Source organism: Paramisgurnus dabryanus, chromosome 20 (assembly GCF_030506205.2).
Source record: "Paramisgurnus dabryanus chromosome 20, PD_genome_1.1, whole genome shotgun sequence".
Lineage (NCBI taxonomy): Eukaryota > Metazoa > Chordata > Actinopteri > Cypriniformes > Cobitidae > Paramisgurnus > Paramisgurnus dabryanus.
Window position 1 is genome coordinate 10,365,576 of NC_133356.1, and position 16,388 is coordinate 10,381,963.

Genomic DNA, 16,388 nt, shown 5'->3' on the forward strand with positions numbered 1-16,388 from the left:
CTGTGTGGGAGGTTTCATCTGACAGAAAGATGATGATTTATCTTCTCAGCTGTCAGTGGCTTATTGTGTTGCTTAGTTGTAGTTTCTCTATCCTGTAACATTAATAATCTTCTCAGTGTGTCTGAATCAGCTGTAACAGACCCTGTTATCAACAGGAAATGAATGACTATTGTCTGCTGACGCCTTCTTAAAGTCCTTGTGATTTTGTAAGTGGGAGACTAGTTCTTATACGTTTAAATCAAACAGGCTACTCAAAAAACTTGAGATAATATTTCGCAGCATCTTATCAGGAACATTCTGTCGACAGCTTTAGATACTGCTGAATTTCACGCTCACAGGAGAGGGGGGTGTAGTGCTAGCTTGGGCCAGAATATAGCCAGATTGTTTTAAAGCTCACATAACACACGTCTTTTCTGCCAATCTAATGTTTATCTTGGTTACCTGTAGAGAAGTATTTCATTCTTCATATGTCCAAAAAGTATTTTGTGTTGTCATATTTATAAAAGAAAAAACAGCATTTCCGATTTTTGTCGGGAAAACACGAACACTTGAGGGCGTGCGGTGGACACTTGAGGGCGTGCGGTGGGCGGAGCTAAAGAGTTACGAGCACGCGCAGCCTTTGGATTGTAATCCGACAGCTGTGAGATCGTGCGAAATCAAACTTGAACTTGTTAAATAACTATGGCTTATAGTCAGATACAGCCTTACATTTATGATCCAGAATCGGATGCAGAGACAGTAAATGACCAACAGGAACAACAGCAGCAACGATTACAACAGGACGTTTCTATCTGGTAATTAGTCATTGTTTGTTTACCCGCTGTTTGTTTGTTTGTTTTTAATACGACGTAAAACTTGATGTTTTTTCTGCATTTGTCTGTTTAAAAGGTGTAAATGTCATAGGTGCAGTACAATGCCAACTGAGGCAGAAAATGTTTGCTGCCAAGAAATACAACAGGTAAAAGTGTTTTTACTATAGCTTAAAAAATATTTGAGTTAATATGACATTGTATTTCTTTTAAATTAATTGTAGTTTTCCTTAAAAACTGTTATTATTTTAATAACATGTTTATATGTTATTTCAAATATTACAATAAAAATTGTGGGCATTATCCAACCAGAGATGATGAAATTAAGTGCCTGCATAGTACTTACCTCATTCTATAAAAAGTAACGTTGCAAAGAACACTTAAATTGTATAGATTTGTTACTGTAAATTACATATCTGACATGATTTGTTTTTATATACTTATAAAGGTAAGGAGACGACTAATTCAAGCACCAACCTCTTTACAGTGTATGACAGAACATCCAGGACTGGAGGCCAACTGCCTGAATGTTTATACACTTCAAAACATAAACAACATTTACAGAGCAGACTATGGACCACTTAGGAGGAGAACAGAGGAGGAGTGAGTATTCAAGATAATAGTTACAAACATTTTACTGTTAAATAATAGATATTGTGTTTATCATCAAACCAAAACCATTTGTAGAAATATGTTTATTTCACACCAATATTAACATTGTATATATCCAAAATATTTGTTATTTTCTCTGTTATTTTTACAAAGACATAATATTTTAGTGTATTTATACACATGTGCATATATTAACCACAAAACAAGATAAGATTATGCATTAATGAGAACATTTACTAATTTTTCCATTTTTTGCCAGGCGTTTTAGGTATCTTGCCTATCGCAGTTTTGTTAGCTGGTGCTGGGGATATCTTGGCAGACATGTGCGCGTGGTCATTCCTGCATGTGTTGTCCTGCGGATTCGTCAGGAGTTTCCTGATGCTGGAGGGAACTACACTGGCTTCCGGCCACCGCTGGATTGAACCTGGAGACATGTCGGGCAATAAGATCCTCCTTTGCTGGCCTCTCAAACTGTGCTGATAGGTCCTCTGGAACAGGAACTTTCCGCAGATCCTCAACATAGGTGTCAGGGTTGTCAAATACCTCCGTGAACAGCAATCTCATCAGGTCACTGACGTATCCTGGCACAAAAAATAAAAAACTTCATAGCAAAATTTTTGAAGAAGCTTGATGCTTTTACAATTGTGCAACAACTTTTATATTTCAATTTGTTGACTGTTTATAATATTTATCTATGTAACTTCAGCCAGAAAAAAACATTTATAAATGTGTGTAATTATTGTACTTATTTGATAAGCATTTATAATAAATGCCACATTTCTGAACATACCAAATGTGGGCTCAGTTTTCACTGCCTTCACTGTAGGCTGCCCCTTCTTTGCTTTAGGAAACACCATCTTGTACACTACTGTGCCCTCTAAGGTCATTGCCTGTTCACGGTTTGCATTCTCATTGAAATGCATTGCGGCAAGATAGAGCCTAGAAAGACAAATATAAAAAAGTAATAGAAACATATACGTAAAAGAGCTTGTAATTCAAATGTACAAATAAGACTATGTATATTTGAGTAATTTTTTTTTACTTTGATAACACTGTTTAGTATTGCTACGTGTTACAACAATTATTACCTGCACAGCATTCCAATGAAAGGAAAGACTACATTCTTTGGGGCAAATCTCAGTATGACACTGTGAAATGACTCAAGAGCTGAAGTTTGGTCCAGGGTCCAGTTATGTCCAAGCGTCATTTACAACGCCAAGGCCTACCTGTTGCGTTATATCAATGTTTCACACAAAGAGGCAATGAGGAAAATAAGAAAAACTGAGAATGTGAATTTTTTTCGTATCTTTTATGAGTGGGTGAAAGGAAGTCTGGGACATTCTGTTTTAAAATATTTACCATGTGTGTGTGTGTCTGTGTGTTTGGGTTAAATTATATACAATTTGTTTGCATTTGTCCTTCTTTAGTTTTAATAAAATGAGATTAATTTTCTGACAGAGAGAAAATGAAGACCTCAGATTCAATACCCTCTGAGTGTATCTGACATGTTTTCTTGTGAATGAGTTTTTTTTTATCAGACTCTTATGTTTAAGTTCAGTAATTACAGTAATTAATAGTAAAAGGTTATTACTCAGTAATTGAAATGCTTTATTTTAACAAATGTCATTGTCAGTTCATTGGTAATCGGACTCTCTTTGACTGCAAAACCCTCTAAAAATCTCCACTTTTCATAATAATATCTTAAACGTCCCATTTTTTAAACCCTAGTTAGTGTGTAATGTTGTTATAATAGCATTAATAATACCTGTAAAATGATAAAGCTCAAAGTTTACTGCCAGGTGATTTATGTTCTTTAACAGAATTCACCTTTCAGGGCGGCTGGTTTGGACTACAGCCCTCTACTTCCTGCTTTAATGACATCACTAGAACAGTTTTTTGATTAAACTCCGCCCACATGAATACGTCAGTCGCCAGCTAAGCTAAGAGCAAGCTAAGCTGCTATCACAACACACTAAACAAACTACACAATCAGAACTCGATACGTATTTCTGAAGGAGGGACTTCATAGACCAAGGAAGACATCAGCCCGTTTTGAGGACAGTGAAAACAGCGCTATACAGATAAGTAAATTGTGTGAAAAATACCCCGCTTTTTTTACACGTAAAACATGAACACATGTGTAAACACAATCAAAGGTTCAAAAACCTAGAAAGAACCGGACCTTTAAATTCTCCACACCCTTAATATTCTGAATAGATATTAAGGTTGACTTTGGCACAAATGGTGTATGACCATATTTCTCTTATCAATTTCAATGTCATTCAGCATGATAGAAAGCAGGTTCATTAGGTCAGGTTAAAAGAATTTAGCAGTACGACAAATTGTGATTAAATGCTAATCTGGGCCATCTGGGCACTTATAAGTCATGGGGGATTTACATATGAACTCATCCCATTCACTCAACTATTTTTTGTGTAGTTGTAGCTTTTCATCTTGATGTTTTGAATGAAAGTGCTACTGTCCAGTGTCCTTTGGGAGAAATGAACAGTGAGACCAGGAATGCAGCACTCTTAAAGGGATAGTTCACCCAAAAAAAGTCTCCCTTCATTTACTCACCCTCATGTTGTTACAAACCTGCAGAATTTCTTTGTTTTGATGAACACAAAGGAAGCTTTTTTCATGATTCACTTCCATAATATTATTTTTTCCTACAATAGAAGTGAATGGGGCTCATAATTGCTCACTATCCCTTTAGACCAGATGCACATCCCAGGGGAATCAACCAGAAAACCATATTAGCCTTTACATACTCCATCACTGCCTTACAAAACTTATACAGGAAAAAAAATATTCTGACAAAAGTGAGACAACATGTTAAATACTCTTTCTGTAAGTGCATTTCTCTGAAACATAAGTTTCATTCACAAAATGAGCATTATAAAATGAAGACATACTGAAATGGTGCCACACTGCTTTGTGCCGACTCTTAGAACTTTCAGATTATTGTTTTTCTCAATGATCTGTTCCTTTAAACTGCTTCAAGAGGGCACTGTTTCCTGTTTACATAGTCTTTGGCCAGAGGTTCTTAGGTTTGGTGGTTTACATTTTGCTAACTGAATTGTCAACTTGGTGCTGTTTCAATTCGTCTGACCAGGTTTAAGATCTAGTCCAGACCTATAACTCTGATATAAGTCTGGTTATTGTTTTCTTCTTGACACCTTTTTAAGGATTGTCTTATTTTTTTCTATTGACATTTTCATATTTAAGCCCTGTGACTAACCGAATGGAAAACTTCACATCTGAAAAAACGTAGTGGACAGTGCTAAGTTGAACAAAAACTTCTTTATGTTAAAAAAAAAATCACGAGACATCTGTCGGACTACCGTGATGAAGCAGAATGAGATCTTTTCCTCACTGTCTGTGCACTTAACGTGTGACGTCACTTTCCCAAACATTCGTCTCTTGGACGTTTGTCCATATAAGGAAGAGCGCTCCAGTTCCAGAGTGCCCGTGCGCGTGCCCGTTTTTTGACCTAGCCAGACTTTTAATTACAGAAAATGTACACAAAGTAAACCATTACGGGTTCCTCAAACAATCAAATACATTATAAATATATAAATTAATTAATAATTAATAATAAACATTATTACAGCCAGCCCTGGACGTAGTGGTTGTCCCCACCTGAAGGGGGCTTTACCCTAAATGGCAGAGGCATTCGTTCCCAGAAGAAAAACGACGTGCCGCGGGTCTTCACAAGCAAACGACCTTCTTCGGAGTTCAGGAAGCATGAAGAAAGGATGTGGACTTTGAACAAATGCCATATACATTATATTATGTGAAGTAGCGGTGTGCAGTTTGAAAACTCTGACAAACATTTAACGTAAACATAAAAGGATCAAACTAGAGTAATTTATTGCAGTATGCACGTTGACATTTAGAGTAAAATAAAGATACAGTGTGATTTACAGTGAATACATTAAGGCAGGTTGTGTGATTTACTGTGGACGTCTGTTCAGTGCAGAACGTCAAACGATTTAATTGTCACACAAGTCTTTATTAGGCGAACATGTTTTCTGCGTGCGTCAGAGGGCACAACGCTCGTTCAAATATGCCTTCAATAAACAAAATTAATCATTTCAATTCTGTTCCAAAAAAAGCCTTCGCGAAGACTCGGGGTGAAATCATCACCTTATTAGATTAAACTTCACAGCCTTTAATGTGTGAATACGAGGGATATCCCTAGCTGCCACGTTAGGCCAGGCATCTGGAAAAGGTCTGACCACAGATGGCCTTAATCTGTGAAATATCTGAGCAGTGGCAGCTTCGACTTTCACTTATTTATCTGTTTCCATCTATTCTATCTATTCCCACGGCATGAAAGTTTCATGGGCGCATTACTGGTGAGGAAATACTAATGTATTGCGTTATAATGCTTGAGCTGTCGCCCCACCACTTTTCCCCCACAAAAAGAGGAACCAGATCGCTGTTACCTGAGACACGGTGAGATAAAACACGCGCAAGGGTGTGGTCACCTGAAAGGTAGGAAGGAAATCATTTATACATTTATAATAGCCAGAATTAGTGTACTACTTGGGTCATTATTTACACGTTAAAAAAAAATAGGTAGCACTAGACCATAATAATTCACGGCGCAATTAATGTTAATATCAAAAACGTACCTATAAGCTTTTAACCTATGTCAATGCAGAAAACCTACACCAAATCTAATAATTGACAGTAATATTAGCCAATCCGCATCGAGTATTTGCTAATGAGCGGGTTCAACCTCTTTACGCAGTAGCCAATCAGACGCCCTCCATCGTGTTTCTTTTTATTTTTTTCTGTTACCGTGAAGTTTTGCTGCCGATGCTCGTGCTGGAGGTTCTGCCTACTCGCCTCTCTGGATAGCCGCCGTGTAAAACGGATAAAACGGGAAGACAAGGAGGCACGGACTTTTGAGCGAGTGAACGGGGCCGGGAGAACGAGGCATCAAAAGGCAGCGAGCTTACCGGGCCGTTAGTTTCGCGCACATCGTCTTAAGTGCGCACGGGAGTGTTTACTGCGCCGCGGCAGCGCTCTGTAGGAGAGAGAGAGAGAGAGAGACACCGGAGGACCGGGTGAACGGCAGTTCAGCATGGATTACCATCATCAACAGCAGCATCATCAACAGCAGCACTACGATGGGGGAGAGAACGACTACAGGCAGCAGGAAGATGACTGGGACCGGGATCTGCTGCTCGACCCCGCTTGGGAGAAACAGCAGCGAAAGGTACGGTACCAATCTGTTCACTTAACGGAGGTGCGGTAAAACGTGTGGAAATGTGCATACCACAGGGATTTCACTGACCGGTGCGGCAGAGACGTGTGGTTGCTGGTGAAATATTTATGGTTGCATTTCTGTGCTTTTTGTTTATTTAATTTGGTCATCCATGTACGTCAAGTGTGTTTAGAAGTACAGCACCCAAAGGGTTATAGGCTGTATGGCACGCTATTTATAAAGCATCGGCTTTTATCATAGGAAACTTAAGGAACATCTGTTGCAGAATTTGCGCATGTTCTATTCTTCCCATCCGTCTGTCCATTCATTTGAACGGGCCCGGCCCCAGTCAGACGATCCAGATCCCGATCACCGGACACCGTGCGCCCACCTATTCCTCTCACCGCGCGCAACAGATGTCAACGGCAGCCTCGCTTTCTAGCCGCGTCTCATATGTTCCGCTGCGCGCGCACGTTGAATGCACGAGCTTGCTGTATTTACGGTCACGGCGCGCAGACGCTGTCTGACTTTTTAACTGGCAGTTCCGTTTACGCATTCCGGTAGACCGTTAGATCGTTGGTTGGGATGGAGGGTGTATAACATCTCCCTAATACCGGATGTCAGTTTTTACATGCACGTCTAAAAAGTATTTGAAATATGAGTGAAACATTTGTTGCTCCCACACTCTTTTTCCTCCCCTTTGGAAAACAGGGGGAGGAAAAAGAGTACTGGAATCTGCTGCGGTTTGGGCTGGGCTTGTCAGGGAGCGAGTGTGCCCAAAAATGGTAATAACAGACCCCGTACACTGCTGCTGGAAAACTTTCCCCCGTTCCCTTTTTTTCCTTCCTCGACAGCTTGTAGACTCCTGAATGATGTCATCAGCTACCGGCGGGAAAGACTCATGCTCAGGTATGCACGGGCACGAGTTCTTTTGGGCAGCTCACGCTGCTATAAACAAATGGCAAAATCATCATCTCGCCACACCTGTTCATACTCACTGAGTGTTAAGAGCGAAAATTAAACCCTATAAGAAACACCAGTAACGTTAGTTCATAAGTGTGACATGTCAATATGTGTTTATGTGTGTCTGTGTTGTGGGTCAATGTTAATGACATACAAACACATTAACACACAACTAGGCCCTGCAGTGTTTCCCCATCGTGTGATACAAGCACTACATTGTGTTGCACATTACCATAATTTTTAACACTGTTCATTAACGACAACCACACACACACGCACGCATACACATGTCAGCCCTATACAACTTTAAACACAGGCAATGTGCTGCCCATTAAACACCCTCTGTGACTTTAATGGTGCGTGGGTATGTGTATGTGTGTGTCAGACAAATTGGTTATTGTTCTGCATTCTGACAAGACTGAAAGGTCAGTAGTGAAGCAGAAGTCTATTTTGCAAACACAAAAACACACACATTACAGGTCAGACCTGATCTCCATCTCACAAAAATGTCAGAGTTAGAAACATATGGGCTGAATCTGTAGTGAATTTCAGTGGAGAAAGTGTGTGTGTGTGAAAGCATCTGACTGGCTGCAGTTTCTGTTTATGCATGAAAGTATTTCAGCAAGTTCAAACTGGACCAGAAGAATCAGTAAAACACATTTTTTCGTGTATTACCATCTTTGTAGGCCTGAAAGTTCATGTGCATAATGAGGAAAATCCCTTCAGGCAACACAGGTGTGACGTTATTCATAATGAAACAGAAGTGAGACCACTTCTGTCTTTTTTAAAGTATTTTTCTCTGTCCTCATATGAGGTCAAGTGCTCCACCTTGATTTTATAGACAGTCAGTGAGGAATGGTTACCTTAATTTTGCTGTTTACTTCTCCAACAGATAAATGGCACCAGATAGGGCTGGGAGGTATAGCGGTATATACCGTTTTTTTTTTTTTTTTCGATTAATCGTTTTTTTTTAAACGTGGTCGATTAAAAATCGATTCTCAAAGAGCAGAATATAATTTTTTCATATTTATTTTCGCAAACATTGAATGGAGGAATGTAAGCATTTTAGATTTCGCAAGGAAGACGTGTTGTGGCTTTTAATTTCTTTTTATTAATTACCCACTTGTAAACTGCTGTTCACTGTTCTTTTTTATTAATATAGTATGTGTATTAAATCTAAATTCATTGAGTTGAATCGAGAATCGAGTATAAAAACCTACCCGAGAACCGGAATCGAAAATTTAATCGAGAATCGGAATCGAATCGATGTAATAGCTTGTGAATCGAAATCGAATCGATCTGGAACAACATATAAAATTTAACAACCTCATAAATATACAAAATTAAAACAAAACATGCACAATATTACAGCAATAATATTAATTCACATAATGAAAAAATAACTTATAAAAGTAAAATCAAGAACCTTTAAGCTTTCGAATTGGGATGCACCGTGAGCGTGAGAGAGAAATGAAAAAATATCCACGCATGACAAACGAACGAGTACTTTTTGAATCCCTAATCTTCGTTGTTCATTAAACAGACATTCCTGCCCCAAATTTATGCCATGTGCTGATCTGGTGTTGTTATAGCCTGCCTGGTCGGTCCGCTAATTTAATCACATTGCAATTTTGCTTGGCACAAAAATGAACCACTTTCCCCAAGTTTTAATGAAACACATTTTCTTGTGATAATATGAGCTTACGGAAAATACGTTGTCGCTTTCTCCAAACGTTTGCCAGAAAACTATATTTTAGTGAGGACTTTTAAGGACTTATATAAGGTGCTTTAAATTTCTAATGCTTGCTTAATGTCTTAACGTTACCGTCAACCCTTTAATGTAACCTTCAACCCGTAAGTTTTAAACCTTAAAGGGGACATATCATGAAAATCAGAATTTTTCCATGTTTAAGTGCTATAATTGGGTCCCCTAGAAAATGTGAAGAAGAAAAACCCAGTAACTTAGTTTTGGTAAACCATTCTCTGCAAGCATGTGAAAAAATAGGTCACTGAAATTTGCCTCCCCCTGTGATGTCAAAAGGGGATTATACCACCCCTTAATCTTCACTATCTAACCACAGCACTTCAATTTAGTGCAGAGATCAGCTCATTTGCATTTTAAAGGACACACCCTAAACGGCACATTTTTGCTCACACCTACAAAGTGGCAATTTTAATATGTTATAATAAATTATCTATATGGTTTATTTTGAGCTAGAACTTCACATATTTACTCTGGGGACACCAGATTATTTCACACCTGAAAAAGCCTTGTGAAATGTCCCCTTTAAAGCATAACTCATTCTGCACTCTTTGTGCCATGGAAATGCACCCTATGCCCTAGCATCAACCTCGAACTCTACAACATCCTAGCAACCATATAGCAATGTCCACTCACGGTCATGCATGAGCAAGCACTTACATTTTTTGTCTGAAATTTGGTTATATTCTGAAATGGGAAAATCCATCTTGAGGTACCTTGCAGTACTAGTGAGCTATTGTTTCAGTCCTGCAGTAGTTCAGTCTCGGGCTGATTTAAAATTGGCTTTGCTTGCAGTTCCCAACTGGTTTGGTGGAAAAGATGTTGGCGTTCAAAAAAAAAAAAAAAAAAAATAGGTCAGCTATATTGAATCTGTCAGATCTTACTCTTTGTCAGACAGTCAGCTCTCTACATTGTTTTATTAGGATACTAAGGGTTTATGCCAGGAGTGCTAAACCGCTGTGTTTTTTCAATTTAAATATATTCTGCTTTCCCAAAATTAATTATATTTCTCTCTTTGTCTCTCTCACTTGTTCACAATCTGTTTAAGAGAGAGTAAGTTGAGTGTCTCAGGAGATACAGTGGCTGTGTTTTAGTTGGCCTGCGGTAAGTTTTCTGATAACAGTCGAGATGGGTTTACAACTCTCTGTGGAGACATTGACATGCAACAATGTGTTTCTACTTGTCAGCTTGGCTCAGACAGACAGAATCTACAGACGTTTTTACATTTCTACTTAATTGGGACTTCTTTCTTTTAGTGTAAAATGAAACCGTGAATACTACACTGTTATTGGTATAAGCATTAGTCAAAATATCTATTAAGCAAATATGGTGGGTGATGTGGGTATGACACATATGCAATACAAGCATATTTTATAAAGAGGTTTAACGTGTCCTGCCCTTGAGTTTGAGTTTAGGATGTGATGAAGTACTCCCTCACTGTGCTCTTTCATCCAATGAAAGAACAGTCTGAGTACATTTACAATAGTGTAGGAAATGCTGCCACCTCATTTAACTGAGAATGTGTGTGCCTGTGTACCCGTGCCAGATGAAGATGCTGTGGGAAGCAGTTTGTGTCAGATGTGTGTCTGTGTCTAGCGTACAATCCGTGTCTAAAAGCTTTCACCTGAGGCTTTGCATTTTGAACAGCCAAATATGTCAATTCAGCCTTTCTCTTTTAGTGAAAGCTCTTCATGCAAATAGTTTCCCATGTGCTGTTTCTAAACGGATGATCATCTTAACTTAGACTTGTGCCAGGCTTCATATTTTATCTCATAAAAACCTTTACCTTTACCCAGAAAGTTTAATTAATGTAAAAGCAGCGATCAGAACGAGTCAGCATTTGGCTTTAATCGAAAGCTCCTGGATCCTGAACGTTGCTAAGATTATTAATGTGCCATTGAACCATCCATCTGTAAATGTTAATGTAATAGACAGGCTTACCTTAGGAGGGCCTGGTGTGTGCTGGATAATGTGTAATGTGTGTGAAACTGAAACAGCCGTAGGGGCGCCTGTCTCATGGGCTGATCAGCACTTCCTGTCTGGAGGAGACAGCCAACAGACATCAACAAACAGCCCACAAACAGAAAGAAACGGAAAAAGATAGACAGAAACAAAACTAGATTTTTACATTATTCATTATTTTTCACATATTATCACGTTAGAACACTAAGAAAAAAAGCAGGTTTCTCCTCAGACTGTACATTTTATTGCACAAATGATACTGGATATTTTGTAAATGGTAATTTGTTAAAAGGGACATTTCACTTTTTTGAAAATATGCTCATGTTCCTGCTCTCCGAGAGTTAAACATTTCATTTTTACTGTTTTGGAATCCATTCAGCTGATCTCCAGGTCTGGCACTAGCACTTTTAGCATAGCTTAGCATAATCCATTGAATCTGATTAGACCATTAGCATCGCGCAAAAAAATAACCAAAGTGTTTCGATATTGTTCCTATTTAAAACTTGACTCTTCTGTAGTTATATCGTGTACTAAGACCGACGGAAAATTAAAAGTTGCGATTTTTTTTTTTGCCAGATATGGTTAGGAACTATACTTTCAAACTGGTGTAATAATCAAGGACTTTGCTGCTGTAACATGGCTACAGCAGGTGTAGTGATATCACGCACTGCCCGAAAATAGTCCCTTGCTATTGAAAGTAACCAGGGGGACTATTTTCGGGCATTGCGTAATATCGTTATGCCTTCTGCAGCCATGTTACGGCTGCAAAATCCTTGATTATTACGACAGAATGAGAGTATAGTTCCTACTCATATCTGCCTAGAAAATCCCAACTTTAATTTTCTGTCAGTCTTAGTACACGATGTAAATACATAAGAGTCAAATTTTAAACTTTAAATATAACATTAATTAAGATTAACTTTGTTTGTGGTTACTCTACTTTATACCAGGGGACCACTTTGACTTCATACATCTATCATACATTGAGTAAAAATTTGTGATAGGACAGAGGCTGATATATCGGCCGATGTTTGGATTATTTTTATTATCGGCATCGATAAATCTATTCAATTGGCCAGTTAATTTCTCTATTACTTAAATTTGATGTTTGTAATGAAAAGACACTCAGTGTCGTTCAATGTAAAGCCAAAGTCTGATAAAAAGTGAATAATGATTGGTCATTTTACTGTCTAACATGACGTTATGATGTGTAACAAACACACAGCACCAAACTAGTTTAACACACTTATTCAAACAGTACCATAAGATGTGAGATCCACATTAATTATGTCTTGTAAATATGTAAAAACTTTAAAAGGGTATTTATAAATGTTATGCGTAACTAATGTTTTTGGTTAAATTTTTTGTTTGTCCATATTTACTGTAATAACATTTGTGTTATATCGGCTAATAAGCCATACAGCTTTCTTAATATCGGCAATAAAAAAAAAATCCCATATCGGTCGACCCTTTAATTAAAAAAAGCTGCTAATGCAATTACATAATGCATATTTTAAAACACCAATATACGTTTTAGGACCACTTTGTGCATGAGGGATGTTGTGGGTGGATGTTAGCAGCAATGTTTTCACTACAGCTGTCAATTCACACGACTATTTCTTGGCATATGAGAGAAGTTTGTGTGCATGTGTGTGTTTTTGGACCTACTGACTGTTCGGGCATTTGTAGTTGCTATAGCAACACCACCTAGAGGAGCCGAGTTGTGCTGTATTTCACACCGAGGCAAGAAAGAGAGCAGATAAAGAAAAGAAGGAGAGTTATAGATGGAAATTGAGGGTTAAAAGAAAAACAGAGTGACTCCCCCTTCAGTGGTAATGAAGAGTTGTGTTGTGTAGGTGTGAGGAAATCTAGCAGCATTCCTGCTGAGAGCGGAGATCTGCACTTTTTCTGACCATATTTACATGCATTTGTATTTGCATGTATGGATGTATTTGCATGCCTTGGCGCATCTTTTTCGTGCCTTTTCGAAAGTGTCTTTTTTGTGGAATTTTGTTTTGTCTGTGTGTGCTAACATGTACTTATTGTGCAAAACACACATTTATGGTCTTGTGTTAGGTGGTGTGCCTTATTGGGCTTCTTATAAACTGTTAGCCTAGTTTATTAGTATATATAGTTTTTTTTTGTCTTTTACATTGTGATTGACATTACTGTAGTCAAATCAAAGCACTTGTTTTTACATCACCAGTAGCACTTGTGGGATAATGAGTGAATCTTCGTTGCCTGCTCCAGACAGTACAATAGACATTATAAGCTAGATATACACAATTAATATATACCCAAGTCCCTAAGGGTGTTTGTGATGCCTCCTGGCAGCTATGACAGTCATGCAAGTCCTATGCACTTGAATGGGGAAAGACAGATATCTCTACAATTAAACAACATACAGTATTTCCTACCGACTATTAAACATGGCATCAACTGTACCAAAACTTTTGTTTCTTTAGCTCAAATTGTGCTAAAAAACACATTTTGATGTTGTTTCAGCTACTGCGCATGTGCACAGGTTGGCAAGCCCCTCACACTACTCTATACAGGGGTGCGTTTCCCAAAACCATCGTTAGACAACTAGTGTTGTACGTTTTGTCATTACTGACCAAGGTCAACAAATTTGGTGTTTCCCGAAACTATAGTTACAACGAACATTCGCAAGCTGCATCGCAAACTTGTGTGGTTTGAATGACAGCTCTTAACCTGTGGTTAGAAGTAGGGATGTAACGATTCAACTGTGTGTCCCATTAAAAATGCCTGTCTGAAATCGATTCTGAATCGTAAGGCTGCGATTCTTTGTTTCATGCACAGCTTGTGCGTGTACTACGGCATTTGGTCAGTAGGTCCTTTTCAATCTAAAATCATTACGAGTCGGAGTCGTTTATAACGTGCATTTAAAAAAGCAACACTCGTTAAACAAAATCATTTAAAATATTCTTTATTATCATGAAAATACCTGAAACAATTTGAAGAACAGTGATATAAATATTCCTGTAGACATTTCCTGGAATAGCATTTGTAATGCTACTTCTCCTGTGGCACAAAGGGAGTTTCTGCACGGGAGCGCCCCCTGGTGTTCGGATGTGCCTGGATTTCACCGTAATTCATTCAAATTCATTCATTGAGAAAACGCGCATTTGCACGGTTAATCATTACACCCCTAGTTAGAAGCATAGTTCCTAGTTATTGTAATATGTAGACTGTAGACGTTGATCATGCTTTTGAATAAAATAAGCAAAAAACATAGTACATCCTATATCCATCATTCTAAATATATAAAAAAATTATTTTATGCATTTAAGCTTGTGAACAGAATTAAAGTGCTGCATTTGAAAACTGCGCATGTGCGCGAATATACGAGCTTTAAGACCTTGGGGAATCCCTGGGTGGAGTGACGTAAGAACGACGAATGTGCGACAAAGTTACTATGTTTTCAGGTTTAATGTCAGATTACTGCTGTAAAGAACCTATTTTGCATTGGAAGATTTTGTTATTAGAATTAAGGTATCTGTTGTTTATTTTCAAGATATTTAATTTATGTGCAAGTTTTCTCTTATGTGACTCCTCCCAGGGATTCCCCAGGGTCTTAAAGATCGTAGGGCTGCGCACATGCGCAGTTTTCAGATGCAGCGCTTTAATTCTGTTTACAAACTTAAAGACGTAAAATATATTTTTTTATATATTTAGAATGATGGATATAGAATGTACTTCATGTTTTTTGGTTATTTTGTTCATGTAAGTCTACATATTATAATAACAAGGAACGATGCTTCTAACAACAGGTGAAGAGTTTCGTTTCAACGACACAACTTTGCAATGTGACATTTGCGAATGTCCGCTGGAAGGATGGTTTCGGGAAACACCTGCATCGGTGAACTATGCTGAAACGATGGAACTTGCGACCGTAGTTGGCTAACGATGCTTTCGGGAAACGCACCCCAGAGCAGCATCAATCTTTATTGTTTAATGATTGGTTCTTTAAAATGTAAGGCAGGACTTATTATGTTGGCTTGAGAAAGCCAACATACTGTTGTTGCACTTAAACTTATTATTATTATTATTATGTTGGCTTGACAAAGCCAACATACTGTTCTTCGATCTAAGCTTATTATTATGTTGGCTTGACAAAGCCAACATACTGTTCTTCGATCTAAGCTTATTATTATTATTATTATTATTCTTCTGGTACAAACTTTTTCTCACAGTAACTCCTCCTAGAGCTTTCAAGCTACACCCACAAAACTTTACAAAACTTTTAAGACTGGTACGTAGATTGTTGCTATGACTTTTCTAACTGATGGGACCTACCGAATTCCTAAACGGGGCGCTCAAACACCCCAAATTTTCCATTGACTTAACATTGCGACAAACTTTGACGGGTCATAGCTACAAGCGAGAAATTTGTAGAAACTTGTGGGTTACCACATTTGAAGAGGCTGGCAGGCTCTGTAAGAACATACATCACATTGGGGTGTAAGTTTCACCCCTGGGGTGTAAGGGGCACCCAAATTTCCCCATTGACTTATAATGGGGCAGGGAACATGCCCATATAAGGGAATAAAAGCGTCCCAGATGGAATATCTTCACTTTAGAGTGTCGTAGAGACATGGGGGTGGGCTCAATTTAGTCAGGCATCCAATCAGTCTCTCGGGATCGCCCCATAGCTATTAAGCCACGCCCCTAGCAACCATTTTTGGGCACCCTAGCAACATATCCCATAGACTGCCATTATAAAATGCCCAGATGGATATCTTTGCAGCACAGTGTCACAGAGACATGGGGGTGGGCTCATTTTACTCAGGCATCCAATCAGTCTCGGAGGATTCTTATTGAGGTATTAAGCCACGCCCCTAGCAACCAAATATGAGCACCCTAGCAACATAATAAACAAAGCCTTATATCTCTGGATCCGAACATCATAGAGACATGGGGGTTGGGTCTTTTGGTCATGTTAGCCTTATGCTAGTTCCATGCTAAGTCATACTAGCTTCATGCTAGTTTCGTGCTAGCTTTATGCTAATTTCATAATAAATCTTGCTATCTTCATGCTAAT

At 38.4% G+C, this 16,388-nt stretch overlaps 1 protein-coding gene and 1 long non-coding RNA gene across 5 annotated transcripts in view; both read left to right on the forward strand.

Moving 5' to 3' along the window:
- Positions 1 to 392: 392 nt before the first annotated feature.
- LOC135787551 (uncharacterized) lies at positions 393 to 1,820 on the forward strand. Its single transcript, XR_010547097.2, has 3 exons — positions 393 to 958; positions 1,297 to 1,412; positions 1,681 to 1,820. It is a non-coding gene; the product is annotated as an uncharacterized lncRNA (long non-coding RNA).
- A 4,399-nt stretch (positions 1,821 to 6,219) lies between these two features.
- actn1 (actinin, alpha 1) overlaps positions 6,220 to 16,388 on the forward strand; it is a 40,754-nt gene continuing 30,585 nt past the window's right edge. For all 4 annotated transcript variants that reach the window (XM_065296356.1, XM_065296357.1, XM_065296358.1 and 1 more), the window contains exon 1: positions 6,220 to 6,651. In XM_065296356.1, coding sequence (XP_065152428.1) covers positions 6,517 to 6,651 — 135 coding nt within the window. In that variant the 5' untranslated portion in view covers positions 6,220 to 6,516. The remainder of the gene's footprint in view (positions 6,652 to 16,388) is intronic.